Source organism: Leopardus geoffroyi, chromosome E2, assembly GCF_018350155.1.
Source record: "Leopardus geoffroyi isolate Oge1 chromosome E2, O.geoffroyi_Oge1_pat1.0, whole genome shotgun sequence".
Lineage (NCBI taxonomy): Eukaryota > Metazoa > Chordata > Mammalia > Carnivora > Felidae > Leopardus > Leopardus geoffroyi.
Genome location: NC_059335.1, coordinates 10,596,099 through 10,616,606, shown reverse-complemented (window position 1 = coordinate 10,616,606; position 20,508 = coordinate 10,596,099). Strand labels below are relative to the sequence as shown.

The 20,508-nt window shown below is 50.7% G+C and overlaps 1 protein-coding gene across 4 annotated transcripts in view; it reads left to right on the top strand.

Annotated features, from left to right (window-relative positions):
- Nucleotides 1-7,309: 7,309 nt before the first annotated feature.
- PNMA8C (PNMA family member 8C) overlaps nucleotides 7,310-20,508 on the top strand; it is a 29,880-nt gene continuing 16,681 nt past the window's right edge. For 2 of the 4 annotated variants that reach the window (XM_045440806.1, XM_045440805.1), the window contains exon 1: nucleotides 7,310-8,397. In XM_045440806.1, coding sequence (XP_045296762.1) covers nucleotides 7,782-8,396 — 615 coding nt within the window. In that variant the 5' untranslated portion in view covers nucleotides 7,310-7,781 and the 3' untranslated portion in view covers nucleotide 8,397. Of the gene's footprint in view, nucleotides 8,398-8,722; nucleotides 11,443-20,508 lie in introns of those variants that run through there. The other 2 variants (XR_006702251.1, XM_045440804.1) reach the window with 2 other exon arrangements.

Genomic DNA, 20,508 nt, shown 5'->3' with positions numbered 1-20,508 from the left:
CAAGTATGCCCAGCACGTTGCCCAGAGCCCGGGACAGGGAGAGTTCTCAGTGGATGTCGGGGGATCGAATCAATGGACCATTCTGCAGCCCGCTTCTCAATTTGGAAGGTGCCTAAGCCCAGGGATATGGCGATGGCAATGGCACCCCAAGGACTCACGAATCTACGGCAGATTTTCCTTGACATCCCTCACAACACATCGTTAACGACAATTCTTTTTTTCTTGTGGTGAGAATTTTTCAGATCTCCTCTTAGCAACTTTCAGATATACGGTCCAGTGTTCTTAACGACAGTTACCATGCTGGACCTCGCATTCCCAGGACTCCTTTATGTTGTAAGAGGAAAGGTGTGTACCTTTTGACTACCTTAGCCAGTCCCCATCCGTGGAAGCCACTAGACTGTTCTCGGTTTTGGTGTTTCTTTTTTGTTTGTTTTTGCGTTTTTAAGATTCCACATGTAAGTGAGATCATAAGGCATTCCCTCTCTCCCTCTCTCTCTCTCTCTTCTCTCTATCTTCACTCAGCATAATGCCCTCCAGATCTATCCTTGTTGTGGCAAATGGCAGTATTTCCTTCTTTAAAAATTTTTTTTTAACATTTATTTATTTTTGAGACAGAGAGAGACAGAGCATGAACGGGGGAGGGGCAGAGAGAGAGGGAGACCCAGAATCGGAAACAGGCTCCTGGCTCTGAGCCGTCAACACAGAGCCCGGCGCGGGGCTCGAACTCACGGACCGCGAGATCGTGACCTGAGCCAAAGTCGGTCGCTTAACCGACTGAGCCACCCAGGCGCCCCAGGATTTCCTTCTTTTTAATGGCTGAGTTATAGTCCTATGTATAATATTCGTTCGTTTATGAATATTCATTTGCATATGAATATTCATATATATTAACATACATATGAATGACTAGATGGACACTTGGGTTGTTTCCAGCCTGGCTATTGTGTATTTCACAATACACAATGAACTTGGGGGGTACAGACACCTTTTCTAGTTAGTGCTTTTGCATTTTCTTTGGATAAATACCCAGCAGTACAATCGTTGGATCCTATGGTAGTTTTCTTTTCTTTTCTTTCTTTTCTTTCTTTTCTTTCTTTCTTTTCTTTTCTTTCTTTCTTTCTTTCTTTCTTCTTTCTTTCTTTTCTTTCTTTTCTTTCTTTCTTCTTCTTTCTTTCTTTCTTCTTTCTTTCTTTCTTCTTTCTTTCTTTCTTTCTTTTTCTTTCTTTCTTCTTTCTTTCTTTCTTTCTTCTTTCTTTTCTTTCTTTCTTTCTTCTTTCTTTCTTTCTTTCTTTTCTTTCTTCTTTCTTTCTTTCTTTCTTTCTTTCTTCTTTCTTTCTTTCTTTTCTTTCTTTCTTTTTTTTCTTTCTTTCTTTTCTTTTTCTTTCTTTCTTTCTTTCTTCTTTCTTTCTTTCTTTCTTTTCTTTCTTTCTTTCTTTCTTTCTTTCTTCTTTCTTTCTTTTCTTTCTTTCTTTCTTCTTTCTTTCTTTCTTTCTTTTTTTTTTTTTTCTTTCTTTTCTTTCTTTCTTTCTTTCTTCTTTCTTTCTTTCTTTTCTTTCTTTCTTTTTTTTCTTTCCTTCTTTCTGTCCTTTCTTCCTTCCTTTCTCTCTCTCTCTCCCTCCCTCCCTCCTTCCTTCCTTTCCTGGAGAAGGGACAGAGGGAGAGAGAGAGAGAGAATCTTACGCAGGCTGCACATCCAGCACAGAGCCCCTTGCGGGGTTCGATCTTGCAACCAGGAGACCAAGAGTCAGCAGGTTAACCGACCGAGCCACCCAGGCTCCCCCCCGCCCCGCCCTTTTTTTCCCCACGGTGGTTTGTTTTTTTGAGGACCTTCCATAGCGGCTGCACCGATTTCCATTCTCCGGGGGGGGGGGGGGGGCAGATAGTTTTGGTTGCTGATTGTACTTCATACTTTGAGGGAAAACTCATCTTTGTGTTAAAATGAACCGTTGTGTTATGCAGCCAAACGTGAATTTTCGATGCCAAAATCCGAGACGCCGAAGAAAGGCCTATGGAACAGCTGGTTCCTCTCACCCCTAGATGAGAGGGCACATTTTCCTTCTTTCCTGGAAAACTTGAAAGGCCATGCATTCATCCAAACGTGCCATTTCATAAAGGAGGAGTCCTGGTTGTTTATGATCAGTCAGTGCTCAGGAGAGGCAGGTGCACTGTGAATGACCCAGGGTGAGGCCCTCGTTCTGGGGACCCGCGGGACTGGGGCAATCGTCCACGTGGAGGAAGCTGGGGGAGGGCAGACCCAGAAAGGAGAGGTGGGAACATCAAAAGTTACTAAATACGGGGGGGGGGGGGAGCTGGGTGGTTCAGCCTGTTAAGCTTCTGACTTCGCCTTGGGTCATGATCTCAAGTTGGTGAGTTTGAGGCCCCCCCCTCCCCCCTCCCCCCTACAGACAGTGCAGAGCCTGCTTGGGATTCTCTCTCACTCCCACTCTCCCTGCCCCTCCCTCACTCGCGCTTTCTCTCTCTCTCAAAATAAAGAAAAGAAACTTTTTTTTTTTTAATTTTTTTTTTCAACGTTTATTCATTTTTGGGACAGAGAGAGACAGAGCATGAACGGGGGAGGGGCAGAGAGAGAGGGAGACACAGAATCAGAAACAGGCTCCAGGCTCTGAGCCATCAGCCCAGAGCCTGATGCGGGGCTCGAACTCACGGACCGCGAGATTGTGACCTGGCTGAAGTCGGACGCCTAACCGCCTGCGCCACCCAGGCGCCCCGAAACTTTTTTTTTTTAAGTTACCAAATAGGGAGCGGGGGGGGGGGGGTGTTGCTAAAAATGTATCTATGTGCGAGGTCTGTCCCTCTGTAGCTAGTATTGGGCTTGGGGTTTGTTGTTTTTAATGAGTTGGAAGCTTTTTTTTTTTTTTAATTTATATTTTTATTTTGAGAGACAGAGACAGCGCGAGTGGGGGAGGGGCAGAGAGAGAGAAAGAGGGAAAGAGTGAGAGAGAATCCCAAGCAGGCTCCAAGCTGCCAGCACCCAGAGCCTATGCAGAGCCTGCCTCGGGGCAGCAAGGTGAGCCGGCAGATCAATGACAGCATGTAGGAACCGCTGTGGGGCCTGGGGCCTGTGTAGACCTTCCCTCCGTAATGCCCATCTTGCCACCTAAATCCCATGCAAATGTCTCTTGCAGATAACTCTAAGCCAGAGGCACTTGGGGGAAAGGAATTCTGAGATGTGTAAACCCAGCTTGGCTAAATTAGAACAAAATCACATGGTCCAGAGAAGGAAAGCCGCCTGCCCAACATCACACAGCAACTGCCTGAAAAGAGCAGGAACTAAGCCAGGTGACACCCCCCCCAGACCCCCTTTTCTCAGGGGACGGCGTGATGTATGAGGTCGGATGTTTGGGCCCGGGAGTCAGGGCGCTGAAGAAGGAAGCCTTGGCTTTGCCATTCATTAGCTGTGTGGCCTCAGGTAACTGAATTAACTTCTCTGGTCCCCAGTTTTCCTGACTATAAAATTGGGGACATTAATAGTATCCATGTCATAGGGCTGTTGCAAAATGAGATACATGTGCCAAGCAAGCTTAGCCTGGTGCCGGGCACATTTTGAGAGTTGTGGGGGGGGGGGGGCATTCCTGTGTTACTGTTATTTCCAAGTGCCCTGCACTTCCGGGTCCATGGGTGATGGCACCTTCCCTCCCCGACCCGCCCTTGAAGTTTCGGTGTGGTCCTGTGATTTGCTTTGACCAACTAAAGGAGAGCAAGAGTCACCTGTGTCCCCTCCCAGTGGAAACGTCCGGATGCTCCTTCGAGTGCGTCCCCCGTGCTCTCTCTCCCCTTGCTGTGGTGACCATGGGAACACACGTGACATGGAGATCAAAGCAGCCTGCGACACTAAACCACGGCACGAAGGAGGTTGTCCCGAGAGACACCTGGACCCATAGCCGACTTTGCACTTTGCCGGTGAGAAAAGAAATAAAGCTTTCTTGTGTCAAACCACCGGGATGTGGGGGCTTAGCTGTTACTAGCCGCAGAACCTAACTTATCCTGACTGATACAGAAGTTAACCAGTGAATGTTAAAAGTACTAGAAACTGTTTTAGTAATTTAGTCACAGTATTTGTGATTGCATTTGTTTTTTTTTATTTTAGAGACAGAGAGAGTACATGTGAGTAGGGAAGAGGGGCAGAGGGAGAGAGACTCTCTCTCTCTTTCTCTCTTTTTTTAAGTTTTATTTATTTACTTTGAGAGAGAGAGTGTGTGTGAGCCGGGGAGGGGCATAGAAAGGGGAAGAGAGAGAATGCCAAGCAGGCTTGGGCGGTCAGCACAGGGCCTGACACGGGGCTTGATCTCACGAACCGTGAGATCACGACCTGAGCTGAAATCAAGAGCCAGGCACTTAACTGACGGGGCCACCCAAGCACCTCAAGAGAGAGAGAATCTTAAGCAGTTTCCATGGCCAGCATGGGGCCAAGCACGGCGTCTGGGGCTCCCCTGACCCCGGGATCATGACCTGAGCCGAAAGCGAGAGCCTGATGCCTAACCGACGGAGCCACCCAGGAACCCCCAGATTCTCTTATTTTGAAGGAAAGCCAGAAATCTGTCTTTTCGTCTGAATTGGGAATTGAAAAGTTAGCTATCGATTCAAATTTTTGAGAAGTAGACGGAGCCAAATTAAAACCGGCCTGAAGTCCCATTCCCAGGCTGAGGCTTGCCGTCGGTGGCCTCGGACCTGAACGATTCCCTCCAACTAACAATGGACCTTTGCCAAGACGTTGTCCAAGGTCATCCTATCACCAGGTGCCACCCCGCGTTCTCGCTGACGTAACACTCCATCATTCAGTGTGGACACTCACGGGTGGACGAGGGTGCCGTTGTGAGGTGCTGGGTGTAAAGTCTCACGGAGGGGCCACATTTGGAGTTCAGGTTGATTTCCAGTGAAAGGACTTTTCACCTCCTGGGTCACCCCCAGGGTCCCCGCCAGTCCTGCCCTCAAGTTCACACATTCTACTTGTCCAGTCTGCTCCCAGGGTGACCCGGGCCGGTGGGGGGGGGGGGGGGAGGATACTGGCCACGACAACTCCAAGGTGTGAAAAAGACAAAGCAAAAGGTTGTATGCAGTAAATACTCGTGACTCTTTCTGTGTTAATAAAGCTGCATTTTGGATGCGAGTTACAGAAGGTCCAGGTCAGATCAGCTTCAAACAATCAAGACAATATGCAGATTACATAAAGAACTACAAATCGATAAGGAAAAGATGACAATCTAATTTAAAAAAACAAACAAGGGGCAACTGGGTGGTTCAGTCCATTGGGCAACCGACTCTTGACTTCAGCTCAGGTCATGATCTCATGGTTCATGAGTTCGAGCCCTGCACTGGGCTCTGTGCTGACAGTGTGGAGCCTCTCTCTCTCTCTCTCTGTCTCTCGCCCCTCTTCCACTCGCTCTCGATCTCTCTCTCAAATATCCTCAACGTCACTGGCCATCAGGAATATTCAAGTTAAAAACACAACGAGACTCCACTCCCCAGACACTGCGCTGAGAAACACACCCAGGTTGCCCACGTGGAAAGTTCTGACAGTAGCTAGTGTTGGCGAGGACCCTGAGGGCCCCTGGAGGAGTGTATCTGGTCATAATCTCATAGTTCGTGGGTTCGAGCCCCCTCTCCTGGGCTCTATGCTCTATGCTGACAGCTCGAAGCCTGGAGCCTGCTTCAGATTCCATGTCTCCCTCTCCCTCTGCCCCTGCCCTGCTCACGCTCTGCCCCTCTCAAAAAATGGAATAAACATAAAAATAATTGTTTTAATCCTAAACTTCATTCTGATCGGACTGGGTTGAGGTATCCAGCCTTTAACCAATCTCTGTGAGCTGGGAGATGAAACATGCTGATTGGCTTAGGCCTGGGTTACCTGGGTGACCATTTCTGAACCAATCACTGTGGCAAGGGGGTGGGATTATGATGATTAGTCCAAGCTTATTGGCCCACTCTGGACCTGGGGGTTTGGAGGAAGTCAGTCCAACTCAAACTTTATGGCTTTTATTGCTGGGGAGGGGGGCGAATGGACATTGTGAAGGTGATCGTATGTGCAAGCCATTTCTTTTTCTTTTTTTTTTTTTTTAATTAATTTATTTTGAGAGAGACAGAGAGAGAGAGCAAGTGGAGGAGGGGGAGGGAGAGAGAGAGAGAGAGAGAAGGAATCCCAAGCAGGCTCACTGTCAGCGCAGAGCCTGATGCAGGGGCTCAAACTCAGGAACGGGGTGGGGTGGGGGGGAGATCGTGACCTGAGCCCAAGTCGGACACTTAATGGACTGAGCCACTCAGGGGCCCCTCTTGTTTTCTTTTTTTAAAATACAGTTGAGGGGCTCCTGGGTGGCTCGGTCTGTTAAGCATCCAGCTTTGGCTCAGGTCATGATCTCACCGGTTGGTGGGTTCGAGCCCCGCCTCAGGCTCTGCGCTGACAGCTCGGAGCCTGGAGCCTGTTTCAAAAATGTATATATTTTGAAACAATCACAGACTTAACAGGAAAGTTGCAAGTGGGGCACCAAGCATGCTGTTTCCCTCCTGAACCATTTTGAGAGAAAATGGCCAGTGCGGTGCCCTGAATGTTGCAGTGGGTGTGTCCTTCAAAGACATTCCGAGGTAAAGAGACTTATGTTCTTTTTGGTCCCTAAGTTTAAAAAAAAAAAAAAAAAAATTTAACGTTTATTTATTTTTGAGACAGAGAGAGACAGAGCATGAACGGGGGAGGGTCAGACAGAGAGGGAGACACAGAATCCGAAACAGAATCCTCCCCTGGTCCCTAAGTTGTATATGAGCCAACGTACAGCCCACATTTCTCCACCACGCTTCCCAGTTACTCACGTGTTTGTGTCTACACAGACTCCTGGATTCTGATTTTATCAGGGGGTTATGGTCTCATTTGTCACATCGGTGCTCAAATTGTCCCAGATGGGGCCAGCGGGAGCCCTCCCACCTGGCTCTCGGTCCTCCCACCTGTTCTCCTCATTCTTTGGCCATTTCCTGACTTTCTCGACCCCCCCCCCCCCAAAAAAAAAAGATGCTCCGGGATAACCTTGTATCTCCTCTGTCCCCTCTCCCTGGAATCAGCCATTCTCTCCAAGGAGAAGGGAGGGTGCTATTGAAGGCAGGGGGCTGACCCCTCACCCCTGAATGACCCCCTCCGACTCCGATTTCAATGCGGCTGGCCCCGGCCAATGGCAGAGGCGATGCTCTAGCGGTTGCCATGGAGACTTCTGGGGCGCCCGAGCCGGTGACGACGTCACTGCGGGAACGAGTGCCGCGGCCACAGCCACATCCTTGTCTTCTCCGGGCCACGGGGCACTGAGGGCGGCCTCTGGGCCAGCCAGCCTGCCTTCTGGGCCCCCCACCCACGACACCCCGGTGGCAGCAACCCCAGGGAGGTCCGGCCTCCCAGATCCGCTGAGACCGCCAGGGCCGGCGAGACCTTTGGAGACCATCCCCAAGAAAGGACAGCGCATCTCCGGGCCCTCCTCGGTGCGGCCTTGCCCAGGCGGGGGAGCCCCCAGCCGGCTGGCAGACGGCACCTCCATTTCACTCGGCCTCAGTCCCCGGGATCTCCCGAGAGCCCCCTCAGGGGAAGGTTTACAAGAAACCTCGACGCCGGGGCCCTGTGGGCAGGGCCAGGGGCCTCGTCGACTAGAGGGACCGACCGGGCCCCTTGCGGCCTCTCTCCGGCTCAGCCTTTGCGAGGGGATCGTGGCATCCTGGATCGCCTTCCGGATCCCCGAGGCAGCTCGGGGGTGCCCCAGCGGGCATACTGCTGCCTCCGCGAGCTGGGCAGGATGCTGTTCGGGGTGAAGGACATCGCCCTGTTGGAGCACGGGTGCAAGGCTCTGGAGGTGGACAGTTACAAGTCCCTGATGATCCTGGATATCCCGGAAGACTGCGACCACGAGGAATTCGAAGACATCATACGGGCCCCCCTGAGACCTCTGGGCAAGTTCGAAGTGGCTGGGAAGGCCTTTCTGGAAGAAGAGAGGTCCAAGGCGGCCATCATCAGGCTGGCGGAGGACATCAATTATGCCGTCATCCCCAGGGAGATCAAGGGCAAGGGTGGCCTGTGGAGGGTGGTGTACATGCCCCGGAAGCAGGACATTGAGTTCCTGACCAAGCTGAACCTCTTCCTGCAGAGCGAGGGCAGGACGGTGGAGGACGTGGCCCGGGTCCTGAGGCAGGAATTGTGCCCCGCAGTGACGGGCCCCAGAGAGCCACCTGCCAGAAAGTGCCGCGCGCCCGGGGCCGGGGAGAAGCAGCCCGGGGCTGGGGCCACCGCCGGGGCGGATGCGGCGTCGCCTCTGGACCCCACGGAGAAGCCGAGCAAGCCTGGAGATGACAAGAGAGGCAAGAGGAAGCATAAGAAAAACCGGCGAAGGCACCATGCATCTGACAAGCTGTGAGGTGACATGGGGAGGGCGCGGGGCCGGGGGGGGGGGCGCGGCAGAGCGGGAGGTGGGTGTCATCTGAGTGGGTGTGGGTGACGACTGGGTAGCCTCTGAATTCGTCTGGGGAATTTGAGGGAGTGTGGATAATACAAAAGATGGGGAGTAGTACTCAAACGTGGAGGTCACTTTGAATGAGTGTCATCTGAGTGAGCCAGGGGGACATCTGACTAGCGGGGAGGGAGGGCGGCTCTTCTTATCCGAGTCAACTTCTGGGTTACCTCTGCGTGGTGTGGTCCCTGTCCGGTTGAGCCTGGGTCATTCATTCATTCATTCGTTCTCAGAGATTTCCTGCACACCTACTATGTCCCAGGCGCTGTTCTAGGAGCTGGGAGAAGCGAGTGGACCCAACGCAGATCCCTGCCTGGCACTCCTAGAGGCTGGGGAACATTCGAGTCACGTGGGTACATCTGAGTGGGTGCGGGTGCCGTTTGAGCGGATGTAGGTAATATTTGCTTGCGCAAACTCACTCACTCAACCAATGTTTTCTGGGCACCCACGGGGTCCGAGGCACAGCTTCGGGCACTGGCCATTCAGCCGGGAGCAAACGGACCCACGCCTTGCCCTGGCGACACTCACAATTCAGTATCCGCGTAGGTGCGGGGAACACCTGAGTCGCTTGAACATACGAGTGACCGAGGTACCATTTGGATGTGTGGGTGGCATCTGAGTATGAACGGGATGTGGGCGTAGTGGGGGGCAACATGTAAGTGTGGGGGGGACACCTGGGTATGTGCAGGAGTGTCATTTGAGGGGGCGAGGGTAACTTCTGGGTGAGGAAGGGTCTCAGAGACCCTCCAACAACGTCTGACAACCTGGAGACCCCAGAAGGTCGCAGGCTGAGCCCAGAAGCGCCTCTCTGGCTGTTTCCCTGGAGACCGAGGGCCGTCCTCCCCCTCCCCCACCTCGCGTGAGCAGGTGTTTACGGGAAACGGAAGAGGAGAAACAGGGCCTGGGAGTCCAAGGTCGTGCAAAAGGTCTCGCGCCAGAATTGAGGAGAAGCCAAGAAGGAGGAACGTGTCAGGGAGCTCCCTGCTCTGGAGAAAGGCCACTGTCCCCTTCAGCACCGCCGTCCCCTCTCTGTGGGCTGATGTTGGGGGACAGCCAAGCATGTGTTGCCAGGAAGAGACCCAGAACCTTCTGGCTTTCAGCCCTGCTGGAAATCCCGCCATTGCAAAGTCTAGACCCATTTTGGTTTTTCAGCGGTTTTGTTTGGTTTTTGGTTTTTGGTTGGTTTGCTGGGGGGGGGGGGGTTGTTTTTGGTTTTGTTGTTGTTGTTGTTGTTGTTTTGTCTTTTAAAAGGATGTACCTTGAATGTACCTCTGGCAGAAAGTCGTCCAGGGTGGACCACCCTGTTTTACACACGGCAAGCAGAAACCATGCCTGACAAAGTGAGATGCCTGCTCGCCACACCTGAGGAGCTCCGTGCTCTGGCGCTTGACTCTCAAAAGCTGTCGCTGTTCTGTACTCGCTTGGTGTCCCTTACAGGGATGGTCAGACGGGGGACTCTTCTGCTCTGATTGGCGCCTGGGCTTGGGATGTGGGTCTCCCCACATCCACCTCCAGAAGCTCTGACTTGCGCAGAGGGGGCGCTCGGCTCTACAGAGCAAAAGGCAAGACTCCCAGGAAAGAGTCCAAAAGGAGGTAAATAATTAAAGAGGTCACCTTCAAGGGTTATCGATTAACAACATGAACCTTGAGTCCCCCCCGTGACGGTGAAGAACAACAACAGAATTGGTCAGGTGACATCCAAATGCCCATGGGGAGACAGAGGTCTCATTCGGGGACGTCTGACCTGTGAGTCTGCAAACTTCCATTGGTTCAGGGATTTGCAAGGGTTTGAGCTGAATTTCTTTTTTTTTTTTTTTAAATGCAATCTACACACACACACACACACACACACACACACAGAGGCTCAGATTCTTACCTACTGAATTTCCAGCCCCCCAATGTATTACTATGGTGGGCATCAGTCATGTCCGTGAATTCCAGCATCCAACCTCTGTTCTCATTTCTATGGGGCTGCCCCCCCCACCCGTGGCCCCCTTAGCAGAGCCGAGAGGTGGAGATTCTCTCTCTACCCACCCCTTCACCTTGGCAGCCAAGGTGCAGGGTGCAGGACCCACCCTCAGGCGGTCAGAAATTCCTCTCAGGTCCTTGCATTCCCAGCCAGTGTCAAGACCGAAGGAATTTCTAGAGTTCGCTTGCAGTGACAACCCAAATCCCGAAAGACTCTGATTTCTGTAAAGTCCCCAAGATGACTCTGCACCATCAGCCTCGACATCCCTTTTTGGTGTAAAGATTTCCCTGCCCTCCCCACGTGTGTATTTGATCTTCTTGCCAAGTGCATCCAGGATCTAGAAGTTTGTAGTTTTCTATTGATCTTTTTCACCCTTGTAAGTTTCCAGCCTGGGCAAAGCCACTCACAGTGTATCCTTCTACTGTGTTCACCGTTTCCTTTTCCTCTGAGTCCCAAGTGGAACGAATGCTACACAGACCTCAGGCACGTTTGTTTGTTGCATGCTGTTCTCCCGTCAAGGCACAATCATTGCATCGTAACAAGGGACAGCGTGACATTTCTTACCGTCTTATCGCAGTGTCAGGGCTCTTCTTTGTGCTGATTGTGAGTTTCAGGTGTTTCCTCTCCACCGTTCATATCTGTGATCCACAACGTTGCGTGGTCGTTCAACGTGGCCCCTGAAACCAAATCTACTGCTTCTCAAGGTTTTCTGGAAGAATTTCCGGACAGAGCAAAGCAAGCGGTTGTGCAGAACTGTTAACGGTTTAAAGCCAGTTATCTGTGACTCGAGGCATGGCTGGCACACAGCAAATCCTGAGCGAAAATTCCCCAGGGGATTGGACACGCTGGCTGAGAGAAGCCTGCGGCTGGCCTCTGTAAACCCCCATTTGCGAAAGCGGGTGCAGCTAAAACCCTTCATCGTTCTTTGCGGCTCAGGCCCTATTGTACAAATATGTACGTGTAAAATAAACGTATGCGGATGCACACACGGTATGCTCTTTGATATGTGGGGGGAATCCGTGGGAGATCTCATTTGGAGAAACAATCTAGCTGCCAAAACAACATGTGGGGCTTTTTTTTTTTAAAGTTTATTTACTTTGAGAGAGAGCGCGCATGTGGAGAGAGGCAGAGAGAGAGAAAACCAACCCCAAGCAGGCTGTCGGCGCAGAGCCTGATGCAGGGCTCGATCTCACCACCGAGAAATCGTGACCTGAGCTAAAATCAAGAGTCAGACGCTTAACCGACTGAGCCAGCCACATGCCCCTAAAAAGGCATTTTGAAAACTGCGTCCATGAGTTGCCTGAAGTTTTCCAGGGCTGGATGATTTTTTGTAAGGGGCGTCATCCTATCTCATGGCCAACGGAACACAAAACACGCACCGCTCTTCTCTCCCAGTGGCTCCCAGGGGGCTGAGGGAAAAGGTGAAACGGTTTATCTGGGATAAAAACAAGATCCAGCCCGTGTTCCAGGGACTGTGCCCGGTTTTCAGTACTCGTTAATTCATTGTCTCTTCCCAACCCCCAAGGTGTGGCACCATGGATCCACAATCCCTTATCCAAAACCCTTGGGCCAGAGGTGCTTCAGAATTCAGAGAGTTGGAATTCAGGAATTTAAGAAAAGTGAGACAGTGTCTATGTTTGATATTGTGTAATTCACCCCATGGACGGGTTGGGGCACCTCTCATAATCAAGCCTATTATATTAGTGTTCTCCAGGGAAATGTAGGATTTTGACATTAACGGAAATAAATTAAGACTATAAATAGCCCCATGTCCTCCTAGATCTTGTCTCTAAATGTTTTCCTCCTTCTTCGGGGGGGGGGGGGGGGGGGGGGGGAGGGGTGATGCAAAGCTCTCGGAATTTTTTGGACCTCAGAAGGTTAGGGATGATAAGTTGTACTACTCACACTATGGATAAGGAACATGAAGCTCAGGTTAGGTGACCTGCCGGAACCACACAGGAAAGCTCAAGAAGGACCGAAGCCCGGGTCTTTCTGTGGACAGTCTGTGCTCCTGACGCAGGGCTGGGTCTCTCTGCGGCTCCTCCAACAGTGCTCCCTGAGGACCACGGATCCTGAAGGAGGGCTCTGAACCTTGGAGAGGCCAAGCTGTATCCGATTCCCATGGGACTGGCGCTGGTGATTCCCCATGGGTTTCCCAGATTGCCTCTCTGTGCTTCTGCACCCTGCTCTGCGCCCTGGGAGACCGACCACCCTGCACTACATTACCCAAGCTCCTTTGCCCATGACTTCCGGATGGGATCAGCCAATGGGAGGCAGCAGCGGAGGCAGGGGGGGCGGGAGGAGAGAGAGAGGTCGGGGTGTTTCTTCCCTGCTCTCTCGCTGCTGGGCTCCCTCTGTTTTCTGGAAATTGTCTATCCTTCTACGGTGATACATCTGTCTGTGTGGTCACTCCTCTGCCCACACTCCTCCTTGACTTCCATCCCCCTTCAGAAAGAAGCTCGACATCTTCATAACCTGCCCACCTCAGCACGCCATCTGACGACACTAGCCATCCCCAGACATGCTCCTAGCCACCTCAGAACCTTTGCCCCATGTTATTGCCTCTGCCTGGGACACTCTTGTATGACTCCCACTGACTCTTACCCCTTAGGTCCCTTTTTCCAGGAAGCCTTCCAGGCCACCCCCAGGATGGATTGTTCCCCCTAGTTTATCTCCTTATAGCTCCCCTGTATTTTTCTGGCTTGGTATGTCTCCCGATGGTGATTAATTTATTTGTATAGATCTGTTGAATGCCAGTCTTCCTTGTAAGACTATGAGCTCCCAGAAGGCAGAGCTGGGTCTATCTCGTTGCCCACTATATCCTCTGGGCCCAGCACTGTATCTGGCACATAGTAGGTACTCAAGAAATGCATATACACGTGTGACTGTTTTCCTATAGGTTGTATTTTCATTCAGAAATGGTAAAGCCATGAGATAAGGAGATGGCTGTCATTGAAAAGATAGTTAGGGGCACCTGGGTGGCTCAGTCGGTTGAGCGTCTGACTTCGGCTCAGGTCATGATCTCCCGGTTTGTGAGTTCGAGCCCCGTGTCGGGCTCTGTGCTGATGGCTCAGAGCCCGGAACCTGCTTCGGATTCTCTGTCTCTCTTTCTCTCTGCCCCACCCCCGCTTGCACTCTGTCTCTCAAAAATGAAAAGCATTAAAATTTTTTTTTGAAAGAAAGAAAGAAAAGATAGTTTGTTACATTCCATATTCTATCAAGAGGATGGGACATGTCACACCATGGGGTGCCATATGACGAAACACCAGCATTGGTCAGGAGGCAGAGGGAGGAGCAAGGGAAACCGTGGGCAAGAGCTTTTATTGTGGTTTCTGCGGGAAGGAATGGGTGAGGCAGGGTAAGCAGTTTTATGATTAGCTAGGTTGAATAATTTCAGCAGATTCTGGGGTGTGGGGGCTGTCCCTTCTTGTCCGGGACCTGGCCCTGGGGTGAACAGAGCAGGTGGGTAGTGCCAGAGTATGAGGGCCTGATAAAGGACATAGCTGGGGGTGTGGGCTCTGGGCTGGTCGGTTTGCATTCAAGGAACATGCTCCAAGGCCGGCACTGCTTACTTTCTCTAGAAATTTCTTAACCCCGCCGGGGCAGCCCCTCAAGAGTCAGCAAGGCCCCAGACATCAGAGCGGCAGAATACGGAAAATAGGGGCAACTCAGTGGCGCAGTTGGTTAGGCATCTGCCTCTTGATTTCGGCTCAGGTCATGGTCTCACGGTAGTGGGATCGAGCCCCACGTCGGGCTCGGCACCTACAGCGAAGAGCCTGCTTGGGGTTCTCTCTCTCTCTCTCTCTCTCTCTCTGCCCCTTCTCCATCTCCTGAAATAAATAAACATTAAAAAAGAACACAGAAAATAAAAGACACAGTTGTTACGATAACACACATAGAACACAGACAAATATCTATGCACGTCAATAGTGGAACTGAATCTGAAATTCCTCGCATTGGCTCACTAGGCAACCTGCCAGTTCAGGAAGCAGATGCATCTGTCCCGTGTACGGTGAAGAACAGAGTTGGACCTATGGCCCGGGTTCAAGTCCCGACTCCTCCGCTTCCCAGAGCATGGGCCTGGGCAAGCCACTGACCTCCTGTGTCTCAGGTTGCTTACTTATAAAATGGGGGTGGTGGTAACTTAGTTCCCCAAGGGTGGGGAGGAGTGTACCCACGCAGACCTGTAAACGACTTAGCACAGCGGCTAAGAGGGAGAAAGCTGTTGAGCGTTGGCCACTGGGATCCTGGGTCTGGTGACTGTTGTGTTTCGCACGGACAAAGAACGCATTAGCCTGGTTTTACATCCCAGACTCCTGAACTAAATGTGTCCCCAGCTTCCTCAGAAGACAATCTGGTCTGTGTGTAACGACAAGTGGCTGCTTTGGAACCTGAACAGAGTAGCGAATACACCGAGGTAATACCCCTCGGGAGACAGTACCCGACCCGCGCCCCCAGCATCAACGGGACACATGACGGAGAGAGTGTCCAAGGCTTCAGAGCTGCGCAGACAGACCTGGGTTCAAATCCTGACTCTGCCACCGACTAGCTGTGCGCCTTCAGGGAGGTGACTTCACCTCTCTGGGCCTCGGTCTCCGCATCGGTAAAGTGGGGCTAATATGACCCATGCCACAGTTTCTTTGCAGCAGAGAGAATACAGACCCACAGGCTCTGGGGGCGCCTGGGTGGCTCAGTAGGTTGAGCGTCCGACTTCAGCTCAGGTCACGATCTCGCGGTCTGTGAGTTAGAGCCCCGTGTTGGGCTCTGGGCTGATGGCTCAGAGCCTGGAGCCTGCTTCGGATTCTGTGTCTCCCTCTCTCTCTCTGCCCCTCCCCTGTTCATGCTCTGTCTCAAAAATAAATAAATGTTAAAAAAAATTAAAAAAAAAAAACCCACAGGCTCTGGGGGTGCCTGGCGGCGGGGGGGGGGAGGGGGGGAGGGGAGGCTCAGTCGGTTAAATGTCCGACTTCGGCTCACATCATGATCTCACGGTTCATCGGTTTGAGCCCCGTGTGGGGCTCTGTGCTGACAGCTCAGAGCCCGGAGCCTGCTTTGGATTCTGTGTCTCCCTCTCTCTCTGCCCCTCCCCACCCTCTCTCTCTCTCTCAAAAGAAAAAAAAAAAAGAATAAAGTTTTTTAGTTAAAAAAAAAAAGAAGAAGAAAAAAGAAAACTCCTGAAAAAGGAACCCTCTAGGGACAGAAATCAGATCCGTGGTTGGGAGTAGGCAGAAGGGGGATGCCACGGAAGACACTAAGGAACTTTCTGGGGGGTGATTGAGTCTTCCATATCTTTTCTTTTTTTTTTTAATGTTTCTTTATTCTTGAGAGAGTCATAGAAGCAGGTAACACCCATACCTGATTCTGGGGGTCAGGAGACTACAACGGTAACACCTTCACTTCGGGGACGATGGTTCTTGAAAGACAAGGTCACAGAAGAAAACGTGGATGTTTTCATTTGGAATTTGCCTCATCCGAGGCTGGGGAATTACCCGCCACACCGCCGGGGTCTAGATTTGTTCCTTGCACCTGTGGTAACAAATTACCAGAAACAGGACAGCTCAGAACAGCAGCAGTTTATTCCCTCGTGGTCCTGGGGGCCAAAAGTTCAACACCAAGGTGTCGGTGAGGCTGAGCTCCCTGTGAAGCCTCTAGGAGAGGATCCTTCCTTCCTTCTTCCAGCTTCTGGTGGCTCCTGGTGTTTTCTGGGGCGCCTGGGTGGCTCAGTTGGTTAAGCGACGGACTCTCGGTTTCGGCTCATGTCATGAGCTCACTGTTCATGAGTTCGAGCCCTGCATTGGGCTCTGTAGGGAGCGCGGAGCCTGCTGGGGATTCTCTCTCACTCTCTCCCTCTCTCTCTGTCCCTCCCCTGCTCACATTCTCTCTCTCAAAATAAATAAACTTAAAAAAAAAAAAAAAGGACACTCCTGATGCCCCACCCAGATAATCTAGGGTAATGTCATCTCAAAATCCTTAATTACATCTGCAAAGATCCTTTTCCAAATAAAGTAACAATTTCAAATTCCAGGAATTTGGACTTGAAATCTGTCGGTAGCCACTATTCAAACTATTACAGGATCTCTGCAACTCCCACCCCTCTTTTAAGGGTCCCTCTATGTTGCTCAAATGGGAGAAACCCTAATGTCCAACGTGGCTCTTTGCAGGTGCTGTGTGGTATTTCCAAGTTCCTTCCCTGCTTCTGTCCAGCCCCACCAACCATCACCTCTGTCAGAGTCACTTGGAGAGATTTTTTTTAATGTTTATTCATTTATTTTTGAGATAGAGAGAGGGAGATTGTGAGTGGGGGAGGGGCAGAGAGGGAAGGAGAGCATCCGAAGCAGGCTCCACACTGACAGCAGAGAGCCTGATGAGGGGCTCAAACTCACGAACCCTGAGATCATGACCTGAAGTTGGACGCTTAAGCGACTAAGCCACCCAGGCGCCCCAGGGAGATTATTTTTTTTAACACAGTATCCCGCTCCCCACCCTAAGATGTTCTGATCCAAAAGGGTGGGCTCGGGAAATTGAGTGATTTCTGAAACTCTCCCCAGTGATTCTAATGTGCAAACCAGATTTGCGAATCACTGCCTTAGAGAAACGTGCCGCGTGAATGAATGAATGAATGAATGAATGATTTTTCAAAAGCACAGCTATTCTAACTGCTGGCTTTGCTTCTATACTTGCCAAACAAGCTCCAGATTCTGGGTTGAAGAGGGGAGAGGCAGGAGTGGCCCGATATGTGGCTGGTTCTGGTGGTCAGAACGTGGATCACAAGGCTGCTTCCTGCCTTGTTTGTTGAGCACCTACTATGTCTTGTCAATTAACCCATTGATTAAAAACTGTAGATAATTAACATCCTGTTCATTCCAGACAGGGATCTGATTTCTGGGCATTTGAGACGGAGGACAAGTCTAGTGACTGTGCCAAGGTTACAAATGTCACCTGGGGCGGCCGGGGCGGTGGGGGAGGAAGTCTTCACGGATTGCCCACCAACCTTGTTCCCCATCCCCAACCTGCCACAGGCAACTGAGAAAATAAAGGAGCCCTTAAAGGTATAGGGGGTGGAACGTAAGGAACCTGAGTGCTTCAAGGCTCTGTCACTTACTAGCTGTGTGGCTTTCTTTGGCTTCATCTTTTCTCATCAGAAAAATGGGAATAAATACTTTAAGAGGGGTTCTAAGGAGGAAAAGAAAAACAAATGCATAGGGACAGAGACAATGTAGGTGTCCAAAGTGAATAATTATCAGTATTATCATGTTCCCTGCTTTCGGGCATACCGACGAAGGGGGGAGTTGTCACCAAAAAAGAAAATCAAGATTGATTTGCATACACAGATACGGAAAGGCTTCAAGACAGGCTATGAAGTGAAAAAAGCAAAATTTATAGTTAATAGATCTGGTGCAATCCTCTCGTTCATTCACTCAACAAACATTTTGAGCGCCTGGGGTGCCTGGGAGGCTCAGTCGGTTGAGTGTCTGACTAACTCAGGTCATGATCCCGTGGACCATGAGTTGGAGCCCCCCGCTGGGCTCTGTGCTGACAGCTCAGAGCCTGGAGCCTGTTTCGGATTCTGTGTCTCCCTCTCTCTTATTCTCTGCCTACCTCCTCGCTGTGCTCTGTCTCTCTCTCTGTCTCTCTCTGACTCAAAAATAAACGTTAAAAAAATGTTTTTAAATATTTTGAGCACCTGTCAGTCCTGTTCCAGGTTCTGAGAATTTAACAGCGAACAAACTAGAAAAATAGCCCACCCCTCATGGGGCATGTATTCTAATAGTGTGAGACAACAAATAAATAAGAACATACTAGCAAGTGGTAAGTACTATGATAAAAATAATTCAGAATGATGTGGAAAATCCACCCTCCCCCGGGGGGAAATTCTAAAATTACACATGTAAGCTTTATTTATTTATTTATTATTATTATTTTTTTTTTTTTTTTGAAAAGTACAGAGGTATTTCACTGTGGTTACTTTGGGGCAGGGGGAGGCCAGAGGCTGGCAGAGGGAGACTTGTTTTTCATTTTATACCTTTCTCTAACTTCATTTTCTCTCTTCTTTTTTTTTTTTTTTTTTTTTTTTTTTAGTTTGTTTTAGAGAGACAGAGAGAGGGAGAACAATCGGGGGAGGAACAGAGAGAGAGGGAGAGAGAGAGAATCCCAAGCAGTCTCTGCACTGGGCTCGAACCCAGATCATGACCTGAGCCAAAATCAAGAGTCAGACACTCTACCGACTGAGCCACCCAGGCGCCCCAGGGTTGGCAATTTTTGTAAGAACCTTGACCGTTTGCGGTTTTCATTTCTAAGATAACGTTCCTCTCCCTCCTCTCCCCTCCCACACCCCCAAGCTTTTTACCAATTACAGAAACCAAATGTCTCATCTGCGAGAGGTCATTCCGCTCGCAAGTCTTGACTTTTCCGACTTGGATTCTTAAACCAGTATTTCTCAAACGGGGGCCTCGGGATTCTTAGTTTCGGGTGGCTTTTCAGGGAGGCTGATTGGGGAATCGGGCCTAGAGAAAGGAAACGAAGCCTAGAAAAGGCTCTGTCCCGCCCCCGCCGCCCCAGCCCTCCCCTCCCGTCCGCGGGCAGACTCGCGCTGCGGAGCGCGTCTCCTCGTTGCCAGGGAGACCGCTCGCGAGGCTCCAAACCTCGCACCAGGGAGGGGCGGGGCGGTGGGAGGCTGGGCGGGGCCTGAGCGCGCCCGCCGGGAAGGAGCTGGTGTGAGCGAGAAAATCCGGCAAAGCCCAACGGCCTGGCTCTGCAAAGGCGAAAGCAACCCGAACGAGCCAATACTTGTGTACAGGCCTCGCGGAGATCTTCACCAACCCCTGCCCGTCGAGCATCTCCCTTCCCTTCCCTCTCTCTCTACACATCTGCCTGGTTCCTTCAAGAATTAAATAAAATCCCACGTCGTGAGTTAAATACAATCACATGTATTCATGGGGCGCTTGGGTGGCTCAGATCGGTTAGGCAGCCGACGCTTGATTTCGGCTCTGATCGTGATCTCACGGTTTGTGGGTTCCAGCCCCACATTGGGCTCTGTGCTCACAGCTCCCAGCCTTCTTCGGATCCTGTGTCTCCTGCTCTCTGCCCCTTCCCCACTTGTTTCCCCCACTTCGCTCTCTCTCAAAAAAAAAAAGTTAAAAAAAATTTTTTTAATTACATGTGTTCATTTTTACACTTTGTATTTATGTCATTATTTCACAGGTTTTTTTTTAACTATTGCTGAAATTTTTCTTTTTAAACAGATTGTATATTTCATTATAATTGGTTTCCTTTGTAATCCAGTGAATGTAATTCCCTTTTTTTTTTTAATGTTTATTTATTTTGGGGAGAGAGATAGAATGCGAGCGGGGGAGGGGTAGAGAGAGAGGGAGACACAGAATCCGAAGCAGGCTCCAGGCTCTGAGCTGTCAGGACAGAGCCGAATGCCGGGCTCAGTCTCACCAACGGCAAGATCATGACCTGAGCGGAAGTGGAACCTTAACCGAGTCACCCAGGAGTCCCAGTGGACGCAATTCTATGCACTGAAAAACTTTATCTTGAAATGCAACCCGTAGCACTTAGGAAGGGTTGGGCGCCTGGGCGTCTCAGTCGGTTGAGCTACTGACCAGCTCAGGTCATGATCTCGCAGTCTGTGAGTTCGAGCCCTGAGTCGGGCCCTGTGCTGACAGCTCAGAGCCTGGAGCCTGCTTTGGGTTCTGTGCCTCCATCTCTCTCTGCCCCTCTCCCGCTCATGCTCTGTCTCAGAAATAAACATTAAAAAAATTTTCTTTTAAAAGAAAGGGTTAAGGATTCCTGAGATGAAGGACCTTGGAGAGGGTAGAGGCCACCCTATATTTGGCAGGTGTAGGGAGTGTAGAATGACCTTGAGCACAGGGAAATTGCCAAGAGAAGGTGGGCCCATAACATTCTGGGCATTGGGAGCAGCAAGTGCAAAGGCCCTGAGGCTGGTGTCGCTGATGAACAGCGAAGAGGCAGGTGTGTGTGGAGGTGATGGAGTCAGCGAGGAGGAGAGAAGGAAAGCGGAGGAGGTGTGCTAGGGCTTTGTGGACA